Below are 20,915 nucleotides of genomic sequence, written 5' to 3'. Positions count from 1 at the left end.
TGGGGATCAGCAGGGCTGTGGGGCCGGCCTTGGCATCTTCTGGCAGAGCCCTCGCTCTCACCCACTGGGCCAGGCGCCTGGGCCCTGGGCTGGTGACATATTGGGTTTGGAGGCGTTTCTGGTTCATGGAAATCTCAGGAAGATCCTCAAGCCTGTGACCAGAGTAGGGTGGGGGGCATCAGTGTAGGTGGCCGCGCACGTGGGGAGAACGTGCCAGACGGGTGGTTGTGCAAGGCCGCCTGTCTGATGCTCGAGCAGCAAGCCCCAGAGCAGGATGGCAGCACTCACGGCCTGTGCGCAAACCCAGACGGGGGTCCCGTGGACGGCGGTCAGCGGAAAGTGAGCTGCACCGTGGGTGAAGGCCCAGGGCGACCGCCCCGTCCCGGGTGACAGGAGACTAGGCGTGCAGAGCGGGACCAGCCTGGGGTGGACACGTGCAGGCTCAGGAGCCGCAGGGGACGGCGGCCTGTCCTCCTCTGTCCCCAGGAGCTCACCCATCACCTCTGCAGCGCCTGCCCTGGACCTCCTGCAGACCGATGGCAGGGCGTGGAGAGGGTCTCCGTGGAGGACCGGCTGCCCGGCCTGTGACGGTGCCAAAAGGGCAGGGTGCCTGCGCCCTTGACCGTGGGCCCCGTCCCGGACGTTGCTCGTGCTTGAAAGCATGGGTGCTGTGCAGGGCCCTGAAGGCCAGTGGACACAGAGGAGGAGCTCTGACCTCGTGGGTCACACGTGGGTCCGTGCACGTCGGCCTGGCCCGGGGGCTCCGGGACCAGAAGGCCGTGCCCGGTTTGCACGAGGGCTCGGCCTGTGGCTCTGCACCCGTGCACGAGTGTCATCGTGCCCCCTGCGATGACGGGCGTGAAGCAGGAGGCTGACATGCTGACGGGCCTGCCCTGTATGATGTCACTTCCTGGCTGGGCTGTGATGTCACCCCCGAGCAACCGGAGCACTTTTGTGAGGGGCTGAGCGGGAGTGTGAGCCCAGGGTGCTGCCGGCCGCGCTGCACTGTCCCGTTTACGTGAAGGAGGGACACGCCGCCCTCCGCATGGCTGAGGACGAGAAGGGCCCCTGTTTAAGAGAGGCTGCCCGCACCTCCTCGTGAGGATGAAGGGGAGAGTGTGCACTAAACCTGCATCCTGGAAGGTGGACGGCAAGCCGGCAGCCCTGGGGTACCTCCCAGCGCCCAGCGCCTCGGAGCCGCAGGACGGCCTCCCACTCTATCCTGAGGACATCCAGGGGACCCCGAGCGACCCGGAACTCGACCATGCAGCCGCCCTGGCCAGGACTGACTCTGTCCCTCCGGCCCCTCCTCGGACAGCAGCCGAGCCCCCCGCGCCGGATCCCGACGCGCAGGCTCTGGTCCCTCTAGGCCCTGGCCTGGCAGAGGTGGCCCGGCCCGCCGAGGTCCCCTGGCTCTGCTTCGCCTGGCCTCCCGCCCAGATGAGTCCTCCCTGGCCCGTGCTGGGCCTGGCCGCCGCGCCCCCCCCCAGCTCTCAGCCTGCCCCCGCGCGTGGCTCCCGGTGGCCGCGCCGCTGCCTCTTGCGCCCCCTGGATGCCCGAGGTGGCCGCCAGGCCGGCCGCCTCCCTGACCTTGATCCCTCGGCCCCTGAGCCCCTTCTGCTACTACTGCGTGGGCTCCCGCTGTTTCAGGGAATACCCGGCCCCTCCGGGCGGGCCCACAGAGGACCCTGACCAGGCAGACCCTGCAGACACACAGAGGTGGTAACGCGGTCACAACCTTGCCGGGCAATAAAGAGCACGGGGACATGAGAGCGATGTTCCGCCCAACACGTGTTTGGCGCCTCCGTCCTGGGCCCGGCTGAGCAGTTGAGTCCCCTCAGCAGGAAACGATGACAGGGGACAGCCCACCCCCGGCACAGTGCGGGCACCTAGCAGACACCCGGTGAAGCCCCTCAGACGCCCTGCCTCCACTCACTAGAGAGGCCCTTCAAGGGCTTGACAAGCACAAGGAAGGGCCTGGCATCCGCGGCTTCACGGTCGCGGGCACACCGTGTCCAGCAGGGTCTTGATTTGACAGATGAGAAGAGCTCAGGCCTCCCCGGGTCAGAGGCCTGAAAAGAGCCCTTACTGTCCTGAGACGCACAGGGGTGGAGGGGACGGTCCCCGCCAGGGGCCTGCGGGGGTTCAGTATGGGGGTGCTCTCTGGTGTCTGGACAGCAGGACTGAGGTTTGCTTTGCACTGCGGGTCCTGCGTCTGGTGACATGTTCTTGGTTCTCTTTCCCTTGCGTTTTCGAGCTGAACACTTCAAGGGCGCCATGCTCCAACACCCTCTGGTCGCTGGGGTGTCGAGCTTAGAGCGCGAGTCCTTGTGGACGAGCCCCCCTAAAGAGTGTTTGCCTTGAGGAGCAAAGGAAGTAAAGCTCCACGGTCATACTGTCGAGATAAGAGCCCCGAGCTCAGCGGGAGGAGAGAGCGCACACACCAGTCCACCAGAACCAGAAGACTGGGGGCTCCCTTCTTTGCACTTTGGCGGCAGGTAGAGCAGGCCCCCTGAGACGGGCACACTGGGCGGTGCAGGAGAGGAGTGCCGTCACCCTGGGCGCTGACCTGCAGGTGCCGCCCGGCCCGGGCTGCTTGCGCTTACAGCCCCAGGCCCGCTGATGCGCGCTCAGCCCCTTTCTAGGGTTCATTGACTGGGGCACACCTTAACTTTTAAGGAGTAGGTTGCTCTCCTCTTGGTCGTGGACTTCCATAGGCCTCCTGACCTGGGACCACAGGGAGATGCTCCTATTTAAAATCCACTTTCCCATTCACCTCAGCCCGTGGGGAACTTGCTTACGTGTAACTCTACAGAGAAAGGGGAGATTGTGCAGACTGTAACATCCAGTTACCTGCTTTTCACCGAAGGCACCTTTTGATTTACGAAGTCTAGGCTGCCTGGCGTCAGTAAAGAGAGCAGCGGCGTACCTCACGCCAGCGGTGAGTCCCTCTAGACTTTGCACCGCATGTCCGCGGACTGACGTTGGCTGAGCTCCCGCCCTCCTGGGCTGGGTAGAGGCAGCTGCCCAAGCTCCCGCAGGAGTAAAGGGGACGCGAGAAGGGGCTTCACAGGCTGACCTGTGACAGCCACATAGAGTCGCCGAACCACTCGTGCCCGGGCCACCAGAGGAGAGGCCAGGCTGGTCCCGAGCCCTGGGCTTGACTTCTGTTCCCAGGGCGTCCCAGGCGACAGTGTCTAGGACAGTGGAAAGGCTTCTCAACCGGAAAGGGTGGCTCAGAGAGAGAGAGGGCTGCGTCACAAGTGCTCCAGACTCTGTAAGGGTGACCCTGGAGGCCGAAGCGGGCAGAGCCACGTGAGTCTGGCGATCGATGGCGGACTCACTTGCCACCAGCTCTGCCCGAGCCTCCTTCAGCCCCGTGGTCAGCCCGGGGCTGCCCGTCCACCAGCCTCGGCCTCGTCGCCCTCGCTGCCGGCTGTGCCGATACCAGCCGCGGCAGGGCCCCGAGGGCTCAGCACCACGCGGGCACACACGTGACTGAGCCAGCTCGCACTGGTCAACGACGTAAATTCTGGAAATGTGCTGGGTCCCAGCTTCGGGGGTGGGGGGCGGGCGTCCTGAGCCTGCGTCCCCACGAAGACAGTGAGCAGGGTCAGCGCCCAGTGATGTGTACAGAGCACTGAAGGCCAGGGCGTGCCCCCAGCTCACAGCTGCTGCCTCCACGTGTGGGGGATGGGCTGGGGGACCTGGGCAGGCCTCTGTGGCTGTCACAGCGATAGGGCGACATCCCCTCCCAAACACTGCTAAGGAGGCGGCGGGGGGGAGCGGGAATTGCCTGGAGTTCCAGGGGTTAGGACTCGACGCGTTCACTGTGGTGGCCCGGGTTCAATCCCTGGTCGGGGAACTAAGATCCCCCAAGCCTTGTGGGGTGGCCAAAAACACAAAAAAGGGGAAAAAAGGAGGGTTGGGGGAGGAGGGGAAGTAGACCCAAGGTACCAGGAATGATCCAACCACCAGCAGCCAGAGGAGCCGCGGGTCAGCCCGGGTGAGGGGTGGTCCCATCTGCCGCTCCTGTCTGTCAGAATCCAACAGCAAGTGGACGTCAGGGGGGTCTCTTGAGCAACCCAACAGCAGTGCCCCAAAATGAACCATACAAAAATGGACAGAAGGGAAGGAAGAAACAGGTGTACAACAGAAGTGGGAGACTTCAGTTCCCCCTGTGATGGATTCAAATGGATCCCCCAGCTCCCACCCCAACCATTAAATCCACCTGTTGCAGTGCTAATCCCAAGGTGAATGTATTTGGAGAGAGCACCCTTGGGGGAGTCAGTAAGGTCGAATGAGGTCATAAGGGTGGGGCCCTAATTCCACAAGAGTGGTGTCCTTTGGAAAAGAGGAAGAGACAGGGAAGATCTCCCTCCCTCCCTCACCCTCTCTTCCTCCCTCCCACCCTCCCTCTCTCTCTCTCCCTCTTTCTCTCCCTCCCTCCCTCTCTCTCTCTCTCCCCCCCTCCCTCTCTCTCTCTCTCTCCCCGTACCTTCCTACCCCTCTCTTTTTCCCTCCCTCGCCCCCCCTTTCTCTCTCTCCCTCCCTCCCCCTCTCTCCTTCCTTCCCTGCTCCTCTCTATCTCTCTCTCCCTTCCCTGTCTCTCCCTCCCTCCCCCCTTTCTCTCTTGCCCTCCTTCCCTCTCCCTTCCCCTCCCTCTCTCTCTCTCTCCCTCCCTCCCTCTTTCTCTCTCTCTCTCTCTCTCTCCCTCCCTCCCTCTCTCTCTCTCTCTCTCTCCCTCCCTCCCTTCCCCCCCCCACCTGTGCACAGAAGCCAAGTGAGAGACCAAGAGAAAACCGGCTGTCTGCGAGCCAGGAGGAGAGGCCTTCCCTCACCTGAAACCCAACTTTCCAGCAAGTTGATGTTGGACTTCTAGCCACCAGGAGTGGGACCCAGTACGTTTCTGTAGTTTGAGCCACCCACTCTGTGGGACTTTGCTATGGCAGCTCTAAGCAGACTAACACAGCCTGCTTTCATTATGGGTACAACAACCTGCCAGCACCGCAGTAAGGGAATCACAGGTTTGAAGAGCCCTGTACAAAGACTAGATCTCATGACATGTGTAGACTATTAGCCCCAAGAGCAGAATACACACGTGCTCGTCAAGTGTACCTAGAACGTTCTCCAGGATAGTCCACACGTTAAGCCACACAGCATCCCTCAGTAGACTTAAGGGGATACAAACAAAAGGACTGAAATCATACAAAGTATGTTCTCTGGCCAAAATAGAGTGAAATTAGACATCAATAACAGAAGGAAACTTGGGAAATCTGCAAATAGAGGGAAATTGTGCCAGGCCTCCCCAAATAACAGCATTAGTCTGGGACGATGCCAAATGCAACAGCACAGGATGAGGGGCTGAAACAGCAGACACAGATTCTCACGGTGGTGGGGCCCGGGAGGCCGAGAGGGAGGGTCCAGCAGGGGTGGCTTGTACTGCGGCCGGTCTCCTTGGTTGCAGGTGGCCGTGCTCTAACCGCCCCTCACATGGTCACCCTCTGTGCACGCACCCCCAGGCCCTGCCTTCTCTCCTTGCATGTGCTGATCTGCTCTTCCCTCAAGGGCACCAGCCATCTTGCTTTAGACCTCATCCCAATGACCTCATGTCAACCTAAGAACCACTAACTCCCGTCACAGTGACATTGTGAGGTTCTAGGGGTTAGGGCTTCAACATGCAAAATTTGGGAGGACGCAGTTCAGTCTGTAACAGTAGCCCAGGGAACATACAAGGGAAATTAGAAAATGCTTTGAAATGAAGAAAACACATACCAACGCCCCCAGGACTTAACGGCACGCGGCCAAAGAGGCACTTGGGAGTTAAAGCTGCAAACACCTGTGTTCAAATGGAAGCAACACCTCAAATCAATAGCCTCATCGTGAACAGGGGCAAGCGAGAAAAAGAGTAAGGCGAATCCAAGCATTCTGATAACAAATTTTCACGAGAAAAGGAAAACTGCACTAATCCACGTATGCGGGGATCAGAAGACATGTACTGGTTTGGAATCTTCACAACATGGGGGAGGGCGCATCTTTCTTACACACTCAGTAACAAGAGCTACATCCACCGACCACTTCATTTGGCCCAGGCCTTTTACAAACAGGTCACATCATGGGGAAACCCACACCAATGCTTTTGCCTTGTACTATTACGAGGCCCATTTTACAGATGGAGAAATCGAGGCATAGGGAGTCTCCATGATTTGATCAGCTTATCACTAGAAGGACTCTTATTCAAGCTGAGCTTTGTGTACGTGCAAAGCCCCGTCCCTGCACTGGCCTGACTTGTCTCCCCAACAGTCAAGGGGGATTCAGCTGTCCTCCACGGGGTCCTACTACCTGATGCCTCAGGCCACATAATGGAGAAAACACAGGGAAGCCAGGCATTAGTGCCCATGAGAGCCTGACACTGGATTCTGCCCACGTGGCCTCCCCAGCCCCATCGGGTCACCATCTCTCGTGAAATGGACACGAGGGCCAGGGAGGAGGGTGAGTGTCTAGGACTGAGGGTGTGAGGATGGAGAAGGGTCCTGGATGTGGGGGTCCGAGGCACGGCCCTCGGCAGGCGGCTCTTCTGCTCAGGCTTGGGCCCTGCTCTCTCCTTCCACTGCCCACTCTGCTCCCTTCTCTCCCGGCGGCGTGGTGGCCCCACGTTCTCCCGCAGGCTCACTTCCCCGGGCAGACTGGCTGTGAGGCAGGCGGCAAGCCTGCATTCAAAGCACGGGGACCGCCAGGCTGGAGGACTCTCAGCACCCCCACGGGGCGTGAGTGTCTGTGCCCTTCAGGGCCCTGTGGATGACCTCAGTCTGGGTACTGGAACATACATGACACGTTCCCTATACATACATGTGGTATGGCGATGCATGTGTATATAGGCACATACATTCTACACACATGTTATATATATACATAGGACACACACTGCACTGCACAGACATGGAAAATGTATTACTCACTATGAATGAGGATGAAAAAGTGACAAACACGTAACTCCAACAGGTAATATGATCTAATCATCAAAGCAAGCGTTTCCCTAAATCACCTGCCACTGCTCAGGCCTCTTCAGCTAAAACTAAACGTTTCTTAAAACAGGTTGCCAAAGTCTGGAGACTGGTGAGGAGCCCCGAGGGGACGGTGTGCGGTTCTCTGTGCTCCCCCCACGGTCATGGGCACGGCAGCCCCCCATCCAGCATCTGTGCTGGGACTGCAGCCTTTCTCTCCTCTGCCTGCCCCAGACCTCATCCCTGTGCGGATCACAGAGGGATTGTCTTCAGCGTCCATTTCTTCCCGTAGAAGCCCTTCTCGTGGCCCAAGAGTGCTCACTTTTGGAACACCTGCGTGTGTCCTTTTCCCATCGCCTTCCCAGACCGTCGGATTCAGCTTCCCTGCAGGCTGCCTCGAAAGCCCTGTTTCCTTTCCGCAGTGGGGTGGTTTGGCTTCTGCTGCCCCCGATCCTGGCCTCCCACGTCCACCTTGGGTCTCTGTGGGTACTTGCCCTTTGAAGGACTTGATTTGGGGCTTCAGCGTGTAGCCTGTCCCATTGAAAGCGAGCATTTCACTGGTGCGCTCCCAGGCCAGCCCTGCTCTCCTTCCCCACGCCCGCCCCTGCCCCACCTCCACCTCCACCTCCACCTCCACCCCCGGGGCCCTGTCTCGCTGTTACCTTGAGGATACATAGAATGATTTTGTTTGCTTTCAGCTTAGACGCTTTTGAACGGGCCTAAGTGACACGGACTGACTCCCAAGGAAATTTCCTACTTGCCGACCTAGACGTGACCGGAGGAAGCCCCCGTCCACGTGCATTTGGAAATAGATGAGGGTCTGGGTGTCAGACGCGCCGAAACCCGAATGAGAGTCGTCCGTCTTCACCGCAGGTGGGAGGATAGCATGGTGGGTTTGGCGATGCGCGTTCTCTGGCCGTTGTGGGCGACTTTGTCCTTCATAGCCACTGTGGAGGGGACAGAGTGGCACCTTGGAAAGGCCCGTCTGCGAGGATCCGAGGTCCCCTGTCCCAGCTCTGCCACTAAGCAGGGTCGTCTGCCCTCTGTGAGCGCCACTGCCCTATTTCTGAAAGGGGAGAGCTAAGAGGGTGTGGAAGAGGACCTCCCGAGGTGCCTTTCAGCCTAAGGACTGGCATCCTGGATGGAGCTCCCAGGCCTAGATTCGGGCCTGCTCCCTGGTCTTTGTGCTTCTAAAGTGGCTTACAGAGCATTCTTTCAGGTCAGTTCCTCCTGCAGGGACGTGACCTCGGAGGCTGCGAATTTCGGTGGAGGCCGTCGGTGGCTCCTCGGAAGGGGCCCGAAGGCTGGGGCCTCCTTGGGCGGGCCCGCCTGTGTGGCCTTGCCTGCTGCCCCCCTCCTCGGGCCCTCCCTCGCCCCCTGGGTCCCGTAGGAGCTGCCTCCTTCCTGGTCCCCCTCCCTCCCAGGTGCCAGCCAGGCCCCGGCAGTGGGTTTGTGTGGCACCGTGGGGGTCTTTCTCAGCCGGGTCTCGGGACCCTTCAGTTGGGCAGGCACAAGCCCTGGTGACGTCCAAGGCCTGCCTTTCCCAGCCTCGCCCTGCGGCCCCTGCCCTTGGCTTCCGCGCCCTGATGCCCCCAGCCCGGAGGCCCTCCAGCCGCTCCCCTCCCTCGCTGCCGCCAGGGTCTCGGGGTGTCTGCCAGCGTTCACTTCCCTCCAGTATCTGAGGAGGCTCCTGGAGGGGCCTTGTCCCGGTAGGCACTGGGGCCTTACAGTCAGTCCCAGGCAGTCTCAGTCCCTCCCTGCCCGTGGCTCAGCCATGAGCAGCTCAGCAGGCCGGGCTCCCGTTGGGCAGGAGGGCCCCAGGGCAGGAACAGGGACGGGGCGCCGTCACGCGGGAAGGTGCCGGCACTGGACAGAAATGCCGGCACCTGGCAGTGGCGGATCTCAGCAAACCACAGACCAGCCCCACACTGCCTCTGCTTCTCCTTGGCACCTTCCTTTCTTGGGCCTGCTTTTTGTCAACTGAAAGACACCGTGTAGCACCGAGAAGAGCGATGGGTCGCCAGTCAGGAGGTCGGCCACGGGCCGGGGGTGGGTGGGCGCAGCGTGGGCTCGAGAGGAAGTCAGACCAGGGCTCTGGTCCCCACCCCGTCACTTAGCAGCACGTGACCCTGGGAAGATTCCCAAGCCCCGTGGCCTCAGGTTCTTCACCTGTGAAGCGAGTGGGTGTGACGAGCCGTGTCTTGTAGGGGCTGCAGGGATGCGCGTGAGCTTCGTGAAGCAGCTCACAGGACTTGGCGTCTGTGGGAACGTTGACGACGGGCAGTTATTTCTCATATTGTTTGGGTCACAGACCCTTCCCCTCTCTCCTCTGGCCTTTGGTTGGGCGGTTTCTTGTCCCGGTCATGTCAGAGAATATGCAGCTCCGTCACCATCACCTCCCACGGAAGGAAGCCCCGCTTCCCAAAGGCCCAAACTGCCCTGGCTCGGGGCACTTACACTCCAGGGCTCGCTCCTGGAGCCCCACCGCCTCGTCCCGTGTTGACTTGTTCTGTGGGACTTTTAGGGGACGTCTCACCACCTTCCTCATGTGACTGCGGCTCCTAGACCATCCCCCTAGGTGTGGGTGTGTCCTGCTTTTCCTAGCGTTCCCGCTACTAACACAGGCCCTTCCAGAGAGCAGAGCCTCCGTGGAGGGCTGCCGAATATATAAGCCGGAGAGCAGGGGGCTTACTTACTCAAATCAAGGTTTTCATGCTTTCGTAAATCACCGTGCAAATCCAACTAAACAGAGATAGCTTAGTTTTACAGAATGACAGACAAGAAGGATAAGAAGCAAAAACTCACTACGATTACTTTTATTTTTCTAATTCTTCCCCCATCTATATTACTGCTAAGTACTTTCACATTTCCAGAGCAGTTCTGATTCCAATTCCACGTTATCTGCCTCAGGGTCACAAAATGAAATGGGAGATTTCCCAACCTCTTTTACAAAACAGCAAAACTCTTGTTCTTAAACTGGGTAATTATAAACACATTCTAATCAGTCATTCACAAAGTTAGACACTGAAGCTTATTTAGTCTTCCATTAAAACGAATAACATTTGAAAAATTCCTAAAGAAAACAGATGATATTCCATGTCATCATACACAACAGGAACCCAAAGATGCTACACACCATGTTCCCCCCACTCGCAGGGGCCCTCACTACTTGGAAACTCGACCGCTCTCTCTTCAAACTCAGAGTGAAGGACCAACCTCACTTCCTACCAGTGAACTTGGGCCTGGAAGGAGCCTGGCTGCTGCTCTGGCTCAGGCCCCCTCTTCCTCATGGCTCACAGCCCCTGCAGACGTGGGACCCACGGTATTGACCCTGAGCAGATGCTCCAGGACCTGCCACTTGCTGGCCTCCGCGTGGGCCCGGGGACCCCACAGGAACTCGTAGCGGGCGGGGTCGCTGTGGGGCACCTGCCGGTACTCCAGGTAGCCCTCCTGCACCCACACTTTGGTGAGGAGCTCCCTGGGCTCCCCGTAGATGCAGTGCTCCCTCCCTGCATACACCCCCATCACGCTAAGTGCTTCCCAGACCTCCTCCTCAGGGGCGCTGTCACCGTACAGGGCGATCAGGCCCAGGACCATCACCAGGAGGCCGGCCTTGGGCATGCTCTGCCCATCGCTCAGCACTGCATCACAGGTGAGGCCCAGGGTGGGGACCAGGACGTAGGTGCACTCGCGGGGGTCCACCTCCTTCACGTCCACGCCAAACACCAGCTGCATGCACTCGCAAGCTCGGCTGAAGACCACGGGGAAGTGGTCCCGATGGTCACGGAGGACCATATTCAGCATCTCCGCCTTGCAGATCGGCTCCTTGGTGCGATACTTGAGGAGCAGGAATTCCACCAGGTCAGACTTCAGCACAGTAAGTGCCTCCTGGGGCAAGGACTCGGCATAGGCGGAGAAGGAGGGGGCGACGGGGGAGGAGGAGGACGAGGGGGATGCGGCCTCCTCCCCCGCAGCCCCGAACAGCTGCGCCTCCACCGGGCCCTGGGCCTGGACTGGGGCCTGAAGGTCTGCCTCAGGCTGGCGCAGCTCACTCATCTCGACCAGGGGCCTGATGGCTGGGGTCGGGCCGCCGACGGGAGTCTGGGCAGGGGTGACAGATACGGACCACGGGCCTGGGGGAGAGAGGGGGTGTGAGCGGCCTCGGCGGAGACACGCACCCTGGGCAGCTCTGACGAAGGCCACTTACAGGGCTCGTCTGGAGGGGTTCCCTCGGGCATCACAGGGGCGCTCCTCCTGGGCGGCCTGTCCCCTGCCAACCTGAAGAAGGAAGCGACGTGGCCCCTCAGGGTGCAGCCAGCGCAGCCCCAGGTACCGACCGGGGCTGAGAGGGCTGTGGGGAGGTGCGGTGACTTGGGCCTTGTGGGGTCCCCTCTGTTCTGGGAGGGGGAGCCCCTGGGTACACACTCAGGGCGCGCACCTCACCTTGACTCCTGGCGCTGCCTGGGCCTCCTCTGCTCTGTGGCCTGAGGACACGTGCCTCAGACCTGGGCCTTCGCCTCCCGGTTCCTGGAGCCCCTATAAGGGGAATGGAGGGGGCACCTCGGGTGTAGATTGTGGCACAGCCCTGGGCCCCTCGGTGCTGGCAGGAGGGGTGGGCCGGACTCTGTGGGCCCCCCATTGTTCCGGAGATCGGCCTCCCCTCAGTCCTCTCCCGGGGTCCACACCTTGACCCCGGTAGATCCTGGGACTCCTCCCTCTGCTGACCTGATGTTTCCCCTCAGACCAAGGTCCTCGCATCCTTAGACGCCTCCATCCCCAACCACGTGGCAGAGGTGAGAGCCTGCAACGTCAAGTCAGCCCTGCCCGGGACCTCCCTGGGCTGACAGCATGGGCGAGCTCCTCTGAGGTCCCCTCTGTTCTGGGGCCCAGGGTCCCCTCTGTCCTCCCTCAGGGTCCTCACCTTGACGCCCGGCAGGACCTGGGATACCCCCCCTTTGCCCACCTGAGGCCCTGCCCCTTACCCCAAGTCCCCACTCTCTCTGGGACCCGGATGTCAGGAAATGCTGCCTGGGGTCATCCCGCCCCGCTGTTGCCCAGGGCTGGCCACACGGATGGGTTTCTGTGGGCTCCCCTCAGTCCTCCCTCAGGGGCCTCACCTTGACTCCCAGCTGGACCTGGGATTCTCCCCTCTTCCCACCTTAGGCGCCGCCCCTTATAGCAGGTGCCCAGTCGCTCTGAGAGCCGGACGTCAGAAACTGCTGCATGGGGTTATGCCCCTCCATCGCCATCCAGGGCCCACTCTGTTCTGGGGCCCTGGTTCCCTTCAGTCCTCCCTCAGGGCCCTCACCTTGATTCCACGCAGGACCTGGGATCCTTCCCTCCGCCCACCTGAGACACCGCCCCTTATACCCGCTCCCCAGTCTCTCCGCGGCCAGGATGTCAGCAAGTACTGCAAGCGCTCATCGCGCCCTATGGCCTCCAGTGCGACCTGGAGCTTCTCGATGCCTCATGCAGGGGGCCAGAGCCCCTCCCTGGAGCCCCACAAATCCATCTGCCATGGCCAACAGCCTCCACCGGATCACAGCAGCCCCAGCGCCTGCCCCTCTCAGCATCGCTTACGCCCCTCGTGGCCAGGCGGCTCCTCCCCGCACCCTCCCCCACTACATCCCCCCATACACCCTCCCCCACCCACCACCTGCTGGCGCTCCGCTCTGGGCCCTGCAAGCCGGGCGCCCCCGCATGCTTAGAGATCAGACTGCCTCTCTCACCTCCCCATACCGGGGAGTCCTCCCCCGAGCACCCTCAGAGCCAGGGGCTCTCGCCTCTCGCACCCCAGACGCAGAGCCCACCCCTCTTGCCCTCGCCCACCCGGGAGCCGGAGCCCCCTTCCTGCCACGAGCGTCCTCCGCCCCACCCCACCCCCTGCCCCGGCGGGAGCTCCCATAACGCCTACCGCACCCGCGCCCGGGAGTCCTCCCCATCGACCCGCGCCTCAGCCAGGAGTAGCTCTGCCTTCTTCCCGCCACACGCAGCAGCCGTTAGCCCTCGCCTCGTGTCTCGGCCCGGGGAGGGGGAGTGGCCCGCCCGTCGCGTCCTCCCCACCCCCACAGCCAGTCCTCCTCTCCTCTGGCCCCCAAAGCCGGCCCCACCCGCCCAGCAAGAAGCCCTCCGCTCTGGACCCCCCCACGCTTAGCCATTAGCCCCACCCCGGCAGCCAGCGGAGCTTCTTGATGCCTCATGCAGCAGGGCAGGACCCCTCCCTGGACGCAGAGCCCACCCCTCTTGCCCCCGCCCACCCGGGAGCCGGAGCCCCCTTCCTGCCACGAGCGTCCTCCCCCGCCCCGGCGGGAGCTCCCATAATGCCTACCGAGCCCGCGCCCGGGAGTCCTCCCCATCGACCCGCGCCTCAGCCAGGAGTAGCTCCGCCTTCCTCCCGCCACACGCAGCAGCCGTTAGCCCTCCTCTCGCGTGTCTCGGCCGGGGGAGGGGGAGTGGCCCGCCCGTTGCGTCCTCCCCACCCCCGCAGCCAGTCGTCCTCTCCTCTGGCCCCCAAAGCCGGCCCCACCCGCCCAGCAGGAAGCCCTCCGCTCCGGGCCCCCCCACGCTTAGCCATTACCCCACCCACTGCACCCCGACTCCAGAACGCCCCCCACCAGCCACCCCAGCAGCTAACGGTCCTCCCCTCAGACCCGCACACTGAGGGACCCTTCCCCCAGCCCCCCTTCAGCCCGCTGCCCTCCGCCGCCCCTCCCCCACTCCCCATCGAGCAGCCCGTACCCCTCCCCCCACCCCCACTCCTTCCCAGCGCCCCCGGTACCTGCGGAGTCCAGCCCCCGGCAAAGCCCCCGCCTGTCTCCTGACTTTCTCTGACTCTGTGGATGACGCCGGAGTCCCGCTCAGAAGGGGCTGAAGAGCTCGTCTCAGCACTGCAGCCAGGAACTGTGCAGCCCACTGTCCCAGGCACTCTGTGCGAACGCCACGTGGGTTTCCAGGTGCTCCCGGAAGCCCGAGGAAGATGAGAGAGAAAGTTCTAGATGTCTCCATACAGAGAAAGTGGTTGGATCAGAAGAGCACGTGAGGAGGCGCTTTGCTACGGAAGCTGCAGTAGCCACGCGCACTGAGGGCGTGAGGTCCCAAGGCTTGGCGCCTCCGGAAGCAAAAGACACGCCCATTGGCCTTCCACCAATAGGAAGGCCTCCCTGCAAGGCTGCGGAGTCGGAGGAGCAAACTTGGAGGTGCAGAGCCCATGGTGGCACATAGGTCAATCTGTCTTTACAGGTGGGTTTCTGCTGTGATTGTTAGTGTCATAAAGCTATTCTTTTTTCTTTCTCTTTTTTTTTAATTTTTGAATTTTATTTTATTTATTTTTTTATACAGCAGGTAATTATTAGTTATCCCTTTTATACATATTAGTGTACATATGTCAATCCCAATCTCCCAATTCATCACAGCACCACCACCCCCGCCCCCACCACTTTCCCACGTTGGTGTCCATACGTTTGTGCTCTACATCTGTGTCTCTACTTCTGCCCTGCAAACCGGTACATCTGTACCATTTTTCTAGGTTCCACATACATGCATTAATATACGATATTTGTTTCTCTCTTTCTGACTTCCTTTACTCTGTATGACAGTCTCTAGAACCATCCACGTCTCTACAAATGACCCAATTTCGTTCCTTTGTACGGCTGAGTAATAAAGTACTAGTAATAAAGCTCTTCTTTATATGGACTGATTTCTTGTCTAGTTGTATCAACTAGCCATCTTCTCACATGGCAGAAGAGGATGAGGCAGCTGTCTGGGGTCTCTTTTACAAGGGCAATAATCTCATTCATGAGGGCTCCCTCCTCATGGGCTAATCACTTCCCAGGGCCCCACCTCCAAATCCCATCCCTTTGGTAGTTAGAATTTAACAGGTGAATGAGGGGGAGAGGTTTACAAATATTCAGTCCATAGCACTGTCTGTCCATCTATTTTTGCTCCTATGTTCCCTTCTTCCTGCTGAGATAATTTTTTTAATTTACATTTTAAATTCTCTACTGCCTTTTCAGGCAATTATCAGTTTTCACTACAACTTTACAGTTCACCTATGAAATGGAAGAAAAACCCTCACCATGTCTGGGTCTGCATAGTGCCTACCCTACCCTTTCACTGGAGAGGTGTCCCGTGGGTGCTGAGCAGGAATCCTACTCTGGACCCCCGCCCTCACCCCCAGCAGCCATTTCCCTCCATTGCCCACAGCAGAGGCCAGACTCAGCTGAAACATTCAGGGAAATTTACTAAGAGAAACATTGACTGAAACCATTGAACAGAGGGCATGATAACACAGAGAGGAACTTCTGACAGCCACCGAAGCCCACGGAACCCGCCACCCCCCGCCCAAGGTACCCAACAAAGTGCCTCCCATACACCCCACCCGGCGGCCCTCCATCCCCCACAGTCTCCCTTTCTGAGGGCCCCTCGTGTGGCGTCCCGCCAGGAAGTTGGGTGCCGGCAATGCCCGCTCCCCCCAGGGCAGCCCCTCCCCCTGTGGCCCACATGCCCGGGGCCTGGCCCTGCCCTATGGCGGGGACAGGACAGTCCCACAGCAAGGCACGCACCACTGAGCCGACGATGGTGTGTCCCGAGGAACAACGGGGTGGCCTTCAGTTGTACTGCTAATTACTTTCACATTTCCAAGTAAATTCCTATTCCAATGCCATGTTATCTTGTTCAGGATCACAAAATAATATGGGAATCTTACAATTTGTTTTACCCAATTGCAAAACTCTTGTCGTTGAACCCAATTAGAGCAAATACATGGGTGATTAATGTCATCCACAAACTTACATACTGAAGCTTATTAAGCCTTCTTTTAAATGGAACAATATTTGAAAATTTCCTAAAGAAAACAGAGATGAAATTCCACGTCATCATACACAACAGGAACCCAAAGATGCTGCACACCGGGTTCCCCCGACAGGCCCGGGCCCTCACTACTTAGAAGGCTGACCGCTCCCTCTTCAAACTCAGAGAGAAGGATCAGCCTCCCTTCCTGCCCCACGGGAGAAGCTGCTGGACGTGGGCCTGGAAGGAGCCTGGCTGCTGCTCTGGCTCAGGCCCCCTCTGCGTCATCGCTCACACCCTCTGCACACAGGGATGGGAAGGACCTGGGATCCCATCCACTGGCCCTGAGCAGATACTCCAGGACCTGCCACTTGCTGGTCTCCGCGTGGGCCCGGGGACCCCACAGGAACTCGTAGCGGGCGGGGTCACAGTGGGGCACCTGCCGGTACTCCAGGTAGCCCTCCTGCACCCACACTTTGGTGAGGAGCTCCCTGGGCTCCCCATAGATGTAGTGCTCCCTCCCGGCACACACACCCACCTTGCTAGGTGCTCCCCACACCTCCTCCTCAGGGGCAACAAAGTCGTCCTCCAGGAGGATCAGGCCCAGGACCAACACCAGGAGGCCGGGCTTGGGCATGCTCGGCCCGTCACTCAGCATCCCATCGCAGGCGAGGCCCAGGGCGGGGACCAGGACATAGGAGTGATTGCTGGGGTCCACTTCCTTCACGTCGAGGCCAAGGACCAGCTGCGAGTGCGCAGAGGCTCGGCTGAAGACCACGGGGAAGTGGTCCTGGTAATCTTTGAGGATGGTCAGCATTTCTGCCTCTGTGGTAGTCTCCTTTGTGCGATACTTGGGCAGCAGGAACCCCACCAGGTCAGTCACCTCCTGATGTCGTGCATGTTGGAGCACGGACTCGGCACCTTCCTCTGTGCACGCACCCCCAGGCCCTGCCTTCTCTCCTTGCATGTGCTGATCTGCTCTTCCCTCAAGGGCACCAGCCATCTTGCTTTAGACCTCATCCCAATGACCTCATGTCAACCTAAGAACCACTAACTCCCGTCACAGTGACATTGTGAGGTTCTAGGGGTTAGGGCTTCAACATGCAAAATTTGGGAGGACGCAGTTCAGTCTGTAACAATAGCCCAGGGAACATACAAGGGAAATTAGAAAATGCTTTGAAATGAAGAAAACACATACCAACGCCCCCAGCACTTACGGCACGCGGCCAAAGAGGCACTTGGGAGTTAAAGCTGCAAACACCTGTGTTCAAATGGAAGCAACACCTCAAATCAATAGCCTCATCGTGAACAGGGGCAAGCGAGAAAAAGAGTAAGGCGAATCCAAGCATTCTGATAACAAATTTTCACGAGAAAAGGAAAACTGCACTAATCCACGTATGCGGGGATCAGAAGACATGTACTGGTTTGGAATCTTCACAACATGGGGGAGGGCGCATCTTTCTTACACACTCAGTAACAAGAGCTACATCCACCGACCACTTCATTTGGCCCAGGCCTTTTACAAACAGGTCACATCATGGGGAAACCCACACCAATGCTTTTGCCTTGTACTATTACGAGGCCCATTTTACAGATGGAGAAATCGAGGCATAGGGAGTCTCCATGATTTGATCAGCTTATCACTAGAAGGACTCTTATTCAAGCTGAGCTTAGTGTATGTGCAAAGCCCCGTCCCTGCACTGGCCTGACGTGTCTCCCCAACAGTCAAGGGGGATTCAGCTGTCCTCCACGGGGTCCTACTACCTGATGCCTCAGGCCACATAATGGAGAAAACACAGGGAAGCCAGGCGTTAGTGCCCATGAGAGCCTGACACTGGATTCTGCCCACGTGGCCTCCCCAGCCCCATCAGGTCACCATCTCTCGTGAAATGGACACGAGGGCCAGGGAGGAGGGTGAGGGTCTAGGACTGAGGGTGTGAGGATGGAGAAGGGTCCTGGACGTGGGGGTCCGAGGCATGGCCCTCGGCAGGCGGCTCGTCTGCTCAAGCTTGGGCCCTGCTCTCTCCTTCCACTGCCCACTCTGCTCCCTTCTCTCCCGGCGGCGTGGTGGCCCCACGTTCTCCCGCAGGCTCACTTCCCCGGGCAGACTGGCTGTGAGGCAGGCGGCAAGCCTGCATTCAAAGCACGGGGACCGCCGGGCTGGAGGACTCTCAGCACCCCCACGGGGCGTGAGTGTCTGTGCCCTTCAGGGCCCTGTGGATGACCTCAGTCTGGGTACTGGAACATACATGACGCGTTCCCTATACATACATGTGGTATGGCGATGCATGTGTATATAGGCACATACATTCTACACACATGTTATATATATACATAGGACACACACTGCACTGCACAGACATGGAAAATGTATTACTCACTATGAAGGAGGATGAAAAAGTAACAAACACGTAACTCCAACAGGTAATATGATCTAATCATCAAAGCAAGCGTTTCCCTAAATCACCTGCCACTGCTCAGGCCTCTTCAGCTAAAACTAAACGTTTCTTAAAACAGGTTGCTAAAGTCTGGAAGCTGGTGAGGAGCCCCGAGGGGACGGTGTGCAGTTCTCTGTGCTCCCCCCATAGTCATGGGCGCGGCAGCCCCCCATCCAGCATCTGTGCTGGGACTGCAGCCTTACTCTCAGGGGTTGAGGAAGACCCTCCTGAGTGAGGATGGAGGGGTCCAGCAGGCCCGGAACAGAGGGTCCCCCAGCATGCAACCCCACCCCTACTGGGACTCCTGGGGCACCCCGGGCCGGGCTGTCAGGCTGCCCATCCCACTCCACCGCCCACCTCCTCAGGGATCTCGGGGGGTCAGAGGCTCGGTCTGCGGGGCGCAGTCTCAGGTGGGCAGAGGGAGGGGCCCAGGTGCTGCCTGGAGTCGAGGTGAGGACCAGAGGAGGACTGAGGGCCCCCAGGGGATGCATCTGCGGCCCTCCGACAGCCCTGGGAGCTCCCCGGCATGCTGTCCGGATGCAACGTGCACTGATCCCCCTGGGAGGGGGAGGGGAGGGCCTGGGGCAGGGAGGCCGGGGCCAGGTCGGCAGAGGGAAGGAGCCCAGCCCCACCAGGAGTCAAGGTACAACCATGAGGGGGACTCGGAGGCCGCAAGGCATCCAGGTCGGCTCTGCTGTCAGCCCTGAGAGACCCCCGGCAGGGCTGTGGGAATAAGCCCCACCCCCGACCCCTGCTTCCCTCTCAGGGGTCCTGGCTGGGGAGGGCCTGGGTCTCAGGGGACCAAACACAGGTGGGCAGAGGGGGGGGCCCGACCAGCTGGGAGGGAAGGTGAGGAGCCGAGGGAGGGCTGAGGGAACCCAACGGGATCATCTCAGCCCTGGGAAGCCCTGGGCTTGGTGGCCTGATGTGCTGTCCATAGATTCCCACCGGGGGTCTCAGGACAGTGAAAGCCTTGGTGTGAGGGTCCGGCCTTGGGTCAACACAGGGGGCGTCCCAGGACCTGCCAGAGCTCAAGCTGAGGACCCTGAGGGAGGACAGAGGGGACCCCACAGATCCCCGCCGCTGCCGACAGCCCTGGGCAGTCCCGGGACGGAATGAGCCCTTGGGAAGGCGTTTTGACTTCAGCATCCAGGTCTCAGAGATACTGGGGACCTGGGATAAGGGGCGGGGTCTCATGAGCGCAGAGGGTAAAATGTCAGGTCCCTGGTGGACTAAGGTTAGGGCCATTAGGCAGGACTGAGGGGACCCTGAGGGAGGACAAAAGGGACCCACCAGATCCCCGCCCTTGCAGGTGGCCCTGGGAGGCCCCGGGGCGGGATGAGCACAGTAGGCCTGTCCTGACTTCCTGACGTCCAGGTCTCAGAGATACTGGGGACCTGGGATAAGGGGCGGGGCCTAAGGTGGGTGGAGGGGAGAATCGCAGGTCCAGCTGGGAGTCAACGTGAGGCCCCTGAGGGAGGACAGAGGGGACCATGGACCTCAGATCAGAGTCGGCCCTGGGAGGTCATAGGGCAGGAGGGCCAGTTACAGCACTTCCTGACATCCGGGTCTCAGAGAGACTGGGGTCCTGAGATCAGAGGCGGGGCCTCTGCTGGGGGGAGGGGAGAATCCCAGGTCCTACTGTGAGTCAAGGTGAGGACCCTGAGGGAGGGGTGAGGGGACCACACCCTCACCACAAAGAGGGGGCCCACAGGAATCCCTCCTGCCAGCCCTGGAAACCCCCGTGGGGCCCGCACGCCAGCCTCCTCATCCAGACGGCTGGTCTCGGCCAGGGGGCCTCGCGCCATGGGACTGGCCTCAGGCCCTGGCAGTGGGCATCGTGAGCACTGGGGAGACCCCTCCTCACAGAGTACTTGGAGCCCAGCCGGCCCTGCCCCTTTTGTCAGCCGTGGGTGTCCCAGAATAGGTGGGTACACTGCCCCTCACTTCCTCTTCTGGTGTCTTATGCAGGTGAGTCACAGTCAGCAGAGGGAGCTGTCCCAGGCCCTGCAGGGTGTCAAGGTGGAGACTGAGCCGACCGCCATCGTCCCAGCACAGATGGACCCCACGGCGTTTGCTTGTCCCTTGTGAGCCCTGTTAGCCCCTGGGCACCATGGCCAGATGTGGAGGTCCTCCCTTCCTGCTTTTCAGTGCAGGGAATGTGTCTTGAGAATTTTGCCTCAGGACAGCAGACAGAGGGCCCAGGCCCTGCCAGGGGGAAGGGGAGGCCCTGCCCTGAGTGAGCACACAGGGGGCCACCCACGCCAGGACACTGGGAACCTCACAGAGTCCGGCCCACCCCTCCTACCAGCACCGAGGGGCCCAGGGCTGTGCCACAATCTACACCCGACGTGCGCCCTCCATTCCTCTTACAGGGGCTCCAGGAACCGGGAGGCGAAGGCCCAGGTCTGAGGCACGTGTCCTCAGGCCACAGAGCAGAGGAGGCCCAGGCAGCGCCAGGAGTCAAGGTGAGGTGCGCGCCCTGAGTGTGCACCCAGGGGCTCCCCGTCCCAGAACAGAGGGGACCCCACAAGGCCCAAGTCACCGCACCTCCCCACAGCCCTCTCAGCCCCGGTCGGTACCTGGGGCTGCGCTGGCTGCACCCTGAGGAGCCACGTCGCTTCCTTCTTCAGGTTGGCAGGGGACAGGCCGCCCAGGAGGAGCGCCCCTGTGAGGCCCGAGGGCA

General features: G+C 60.3%; 2 protein-coding genes across 2 annotated transcripts; both read right to left on the bottom strand.

The window, feature by feature from the left end:
• Positions 1 to 10,274: 10,274 nt before the first annotated feature.
• Positions 10,275 to 11,060, bottom strand: LOC137757138 (melanoma-associated antigen 10-like). Its single transcript, XM_068533764.1, has one exon. It carries the CDS (start codon positions 11,058 to 11,060, stop codon positions 10,275 to 10,277), a length of 786 nt encoding a protein of 261 aa, XP_068389865.1.
• A 4,999-nt stretch (positions 11,061 to 16,059) lies between these two features.
• Positions 16,060 to 20,037, bottom strand: LOC137756468 (melanoma-associated antigen 10-like). The gene is made up of 4 exons (XM_068532710.1): positions 19,924 to 20,037; positions 19,255 to 19,402; positions 18,403 to 18,456; positions 16,060 to 16,682 (listed from the first exon to the last, which is right to left on the bottom strand). Exons 1-4 carry the CDS (start codon positions 20,035 to 20,037, stop codon positions 16,060 to 16,062), a joined length of 939 nt encoding a protein of 312 aa, XP_068388811.1.
• Between the last annotated feature and the right edge of the window lie 878 nt (positions 20,038 to 20,915).

The sequence above is a fragment of the Eschrichtius robustus genome, chromosome X (genome assembly GCF_028021215.1).
Source record: "Eschrichtius robustus isolate mEscRob2 chromosome X, mEscRob2.pri, whole genome shotgun sequence".
In the NCBI taxonomy this organism is placed as follows: domain Eukaryota; kingdom Metazoa; phylum Chordata; class Mammalia; order Artiodactyla; family Eschrichtiidae; genus Eschrichtius; species Eschrichtius robustus.
This window is presented reverse-complemented; position numbering and strand designations above follow the sequence as displayed.

Coding starts and splice junctions, on each gene's coding strand:
- LOC137757138 (XM_068533764.1), bottom strand. CDS start 11,060: ATGAGTGAGCTGCGCCAGCCTGAGGCAGACCTTCAGGCCCCAGTCCAG.
- LOC137756468 (XM_068532710.1), bottom strand. CDS start 20,037: ATGGCGCGAGGCCCCCTGGCCGAGACCAGCCGTCTGGATGAGGAGGCT. Junction 19,403..19,923: donor CTGTGGGCCCCCTCTTTGTG/GTGAGGGTGTGG, acceptor CCCTTATCCCAG/GTCCCCAGTATCTCTGAGAC. Junction 18,457..19,254: donor GGTCCTCAGCTTGAGCTCTG/GCAGGTCCTGGG, acceptor ATCCTCACTCAG/GAGGGTCTTCCTCAACCCCT.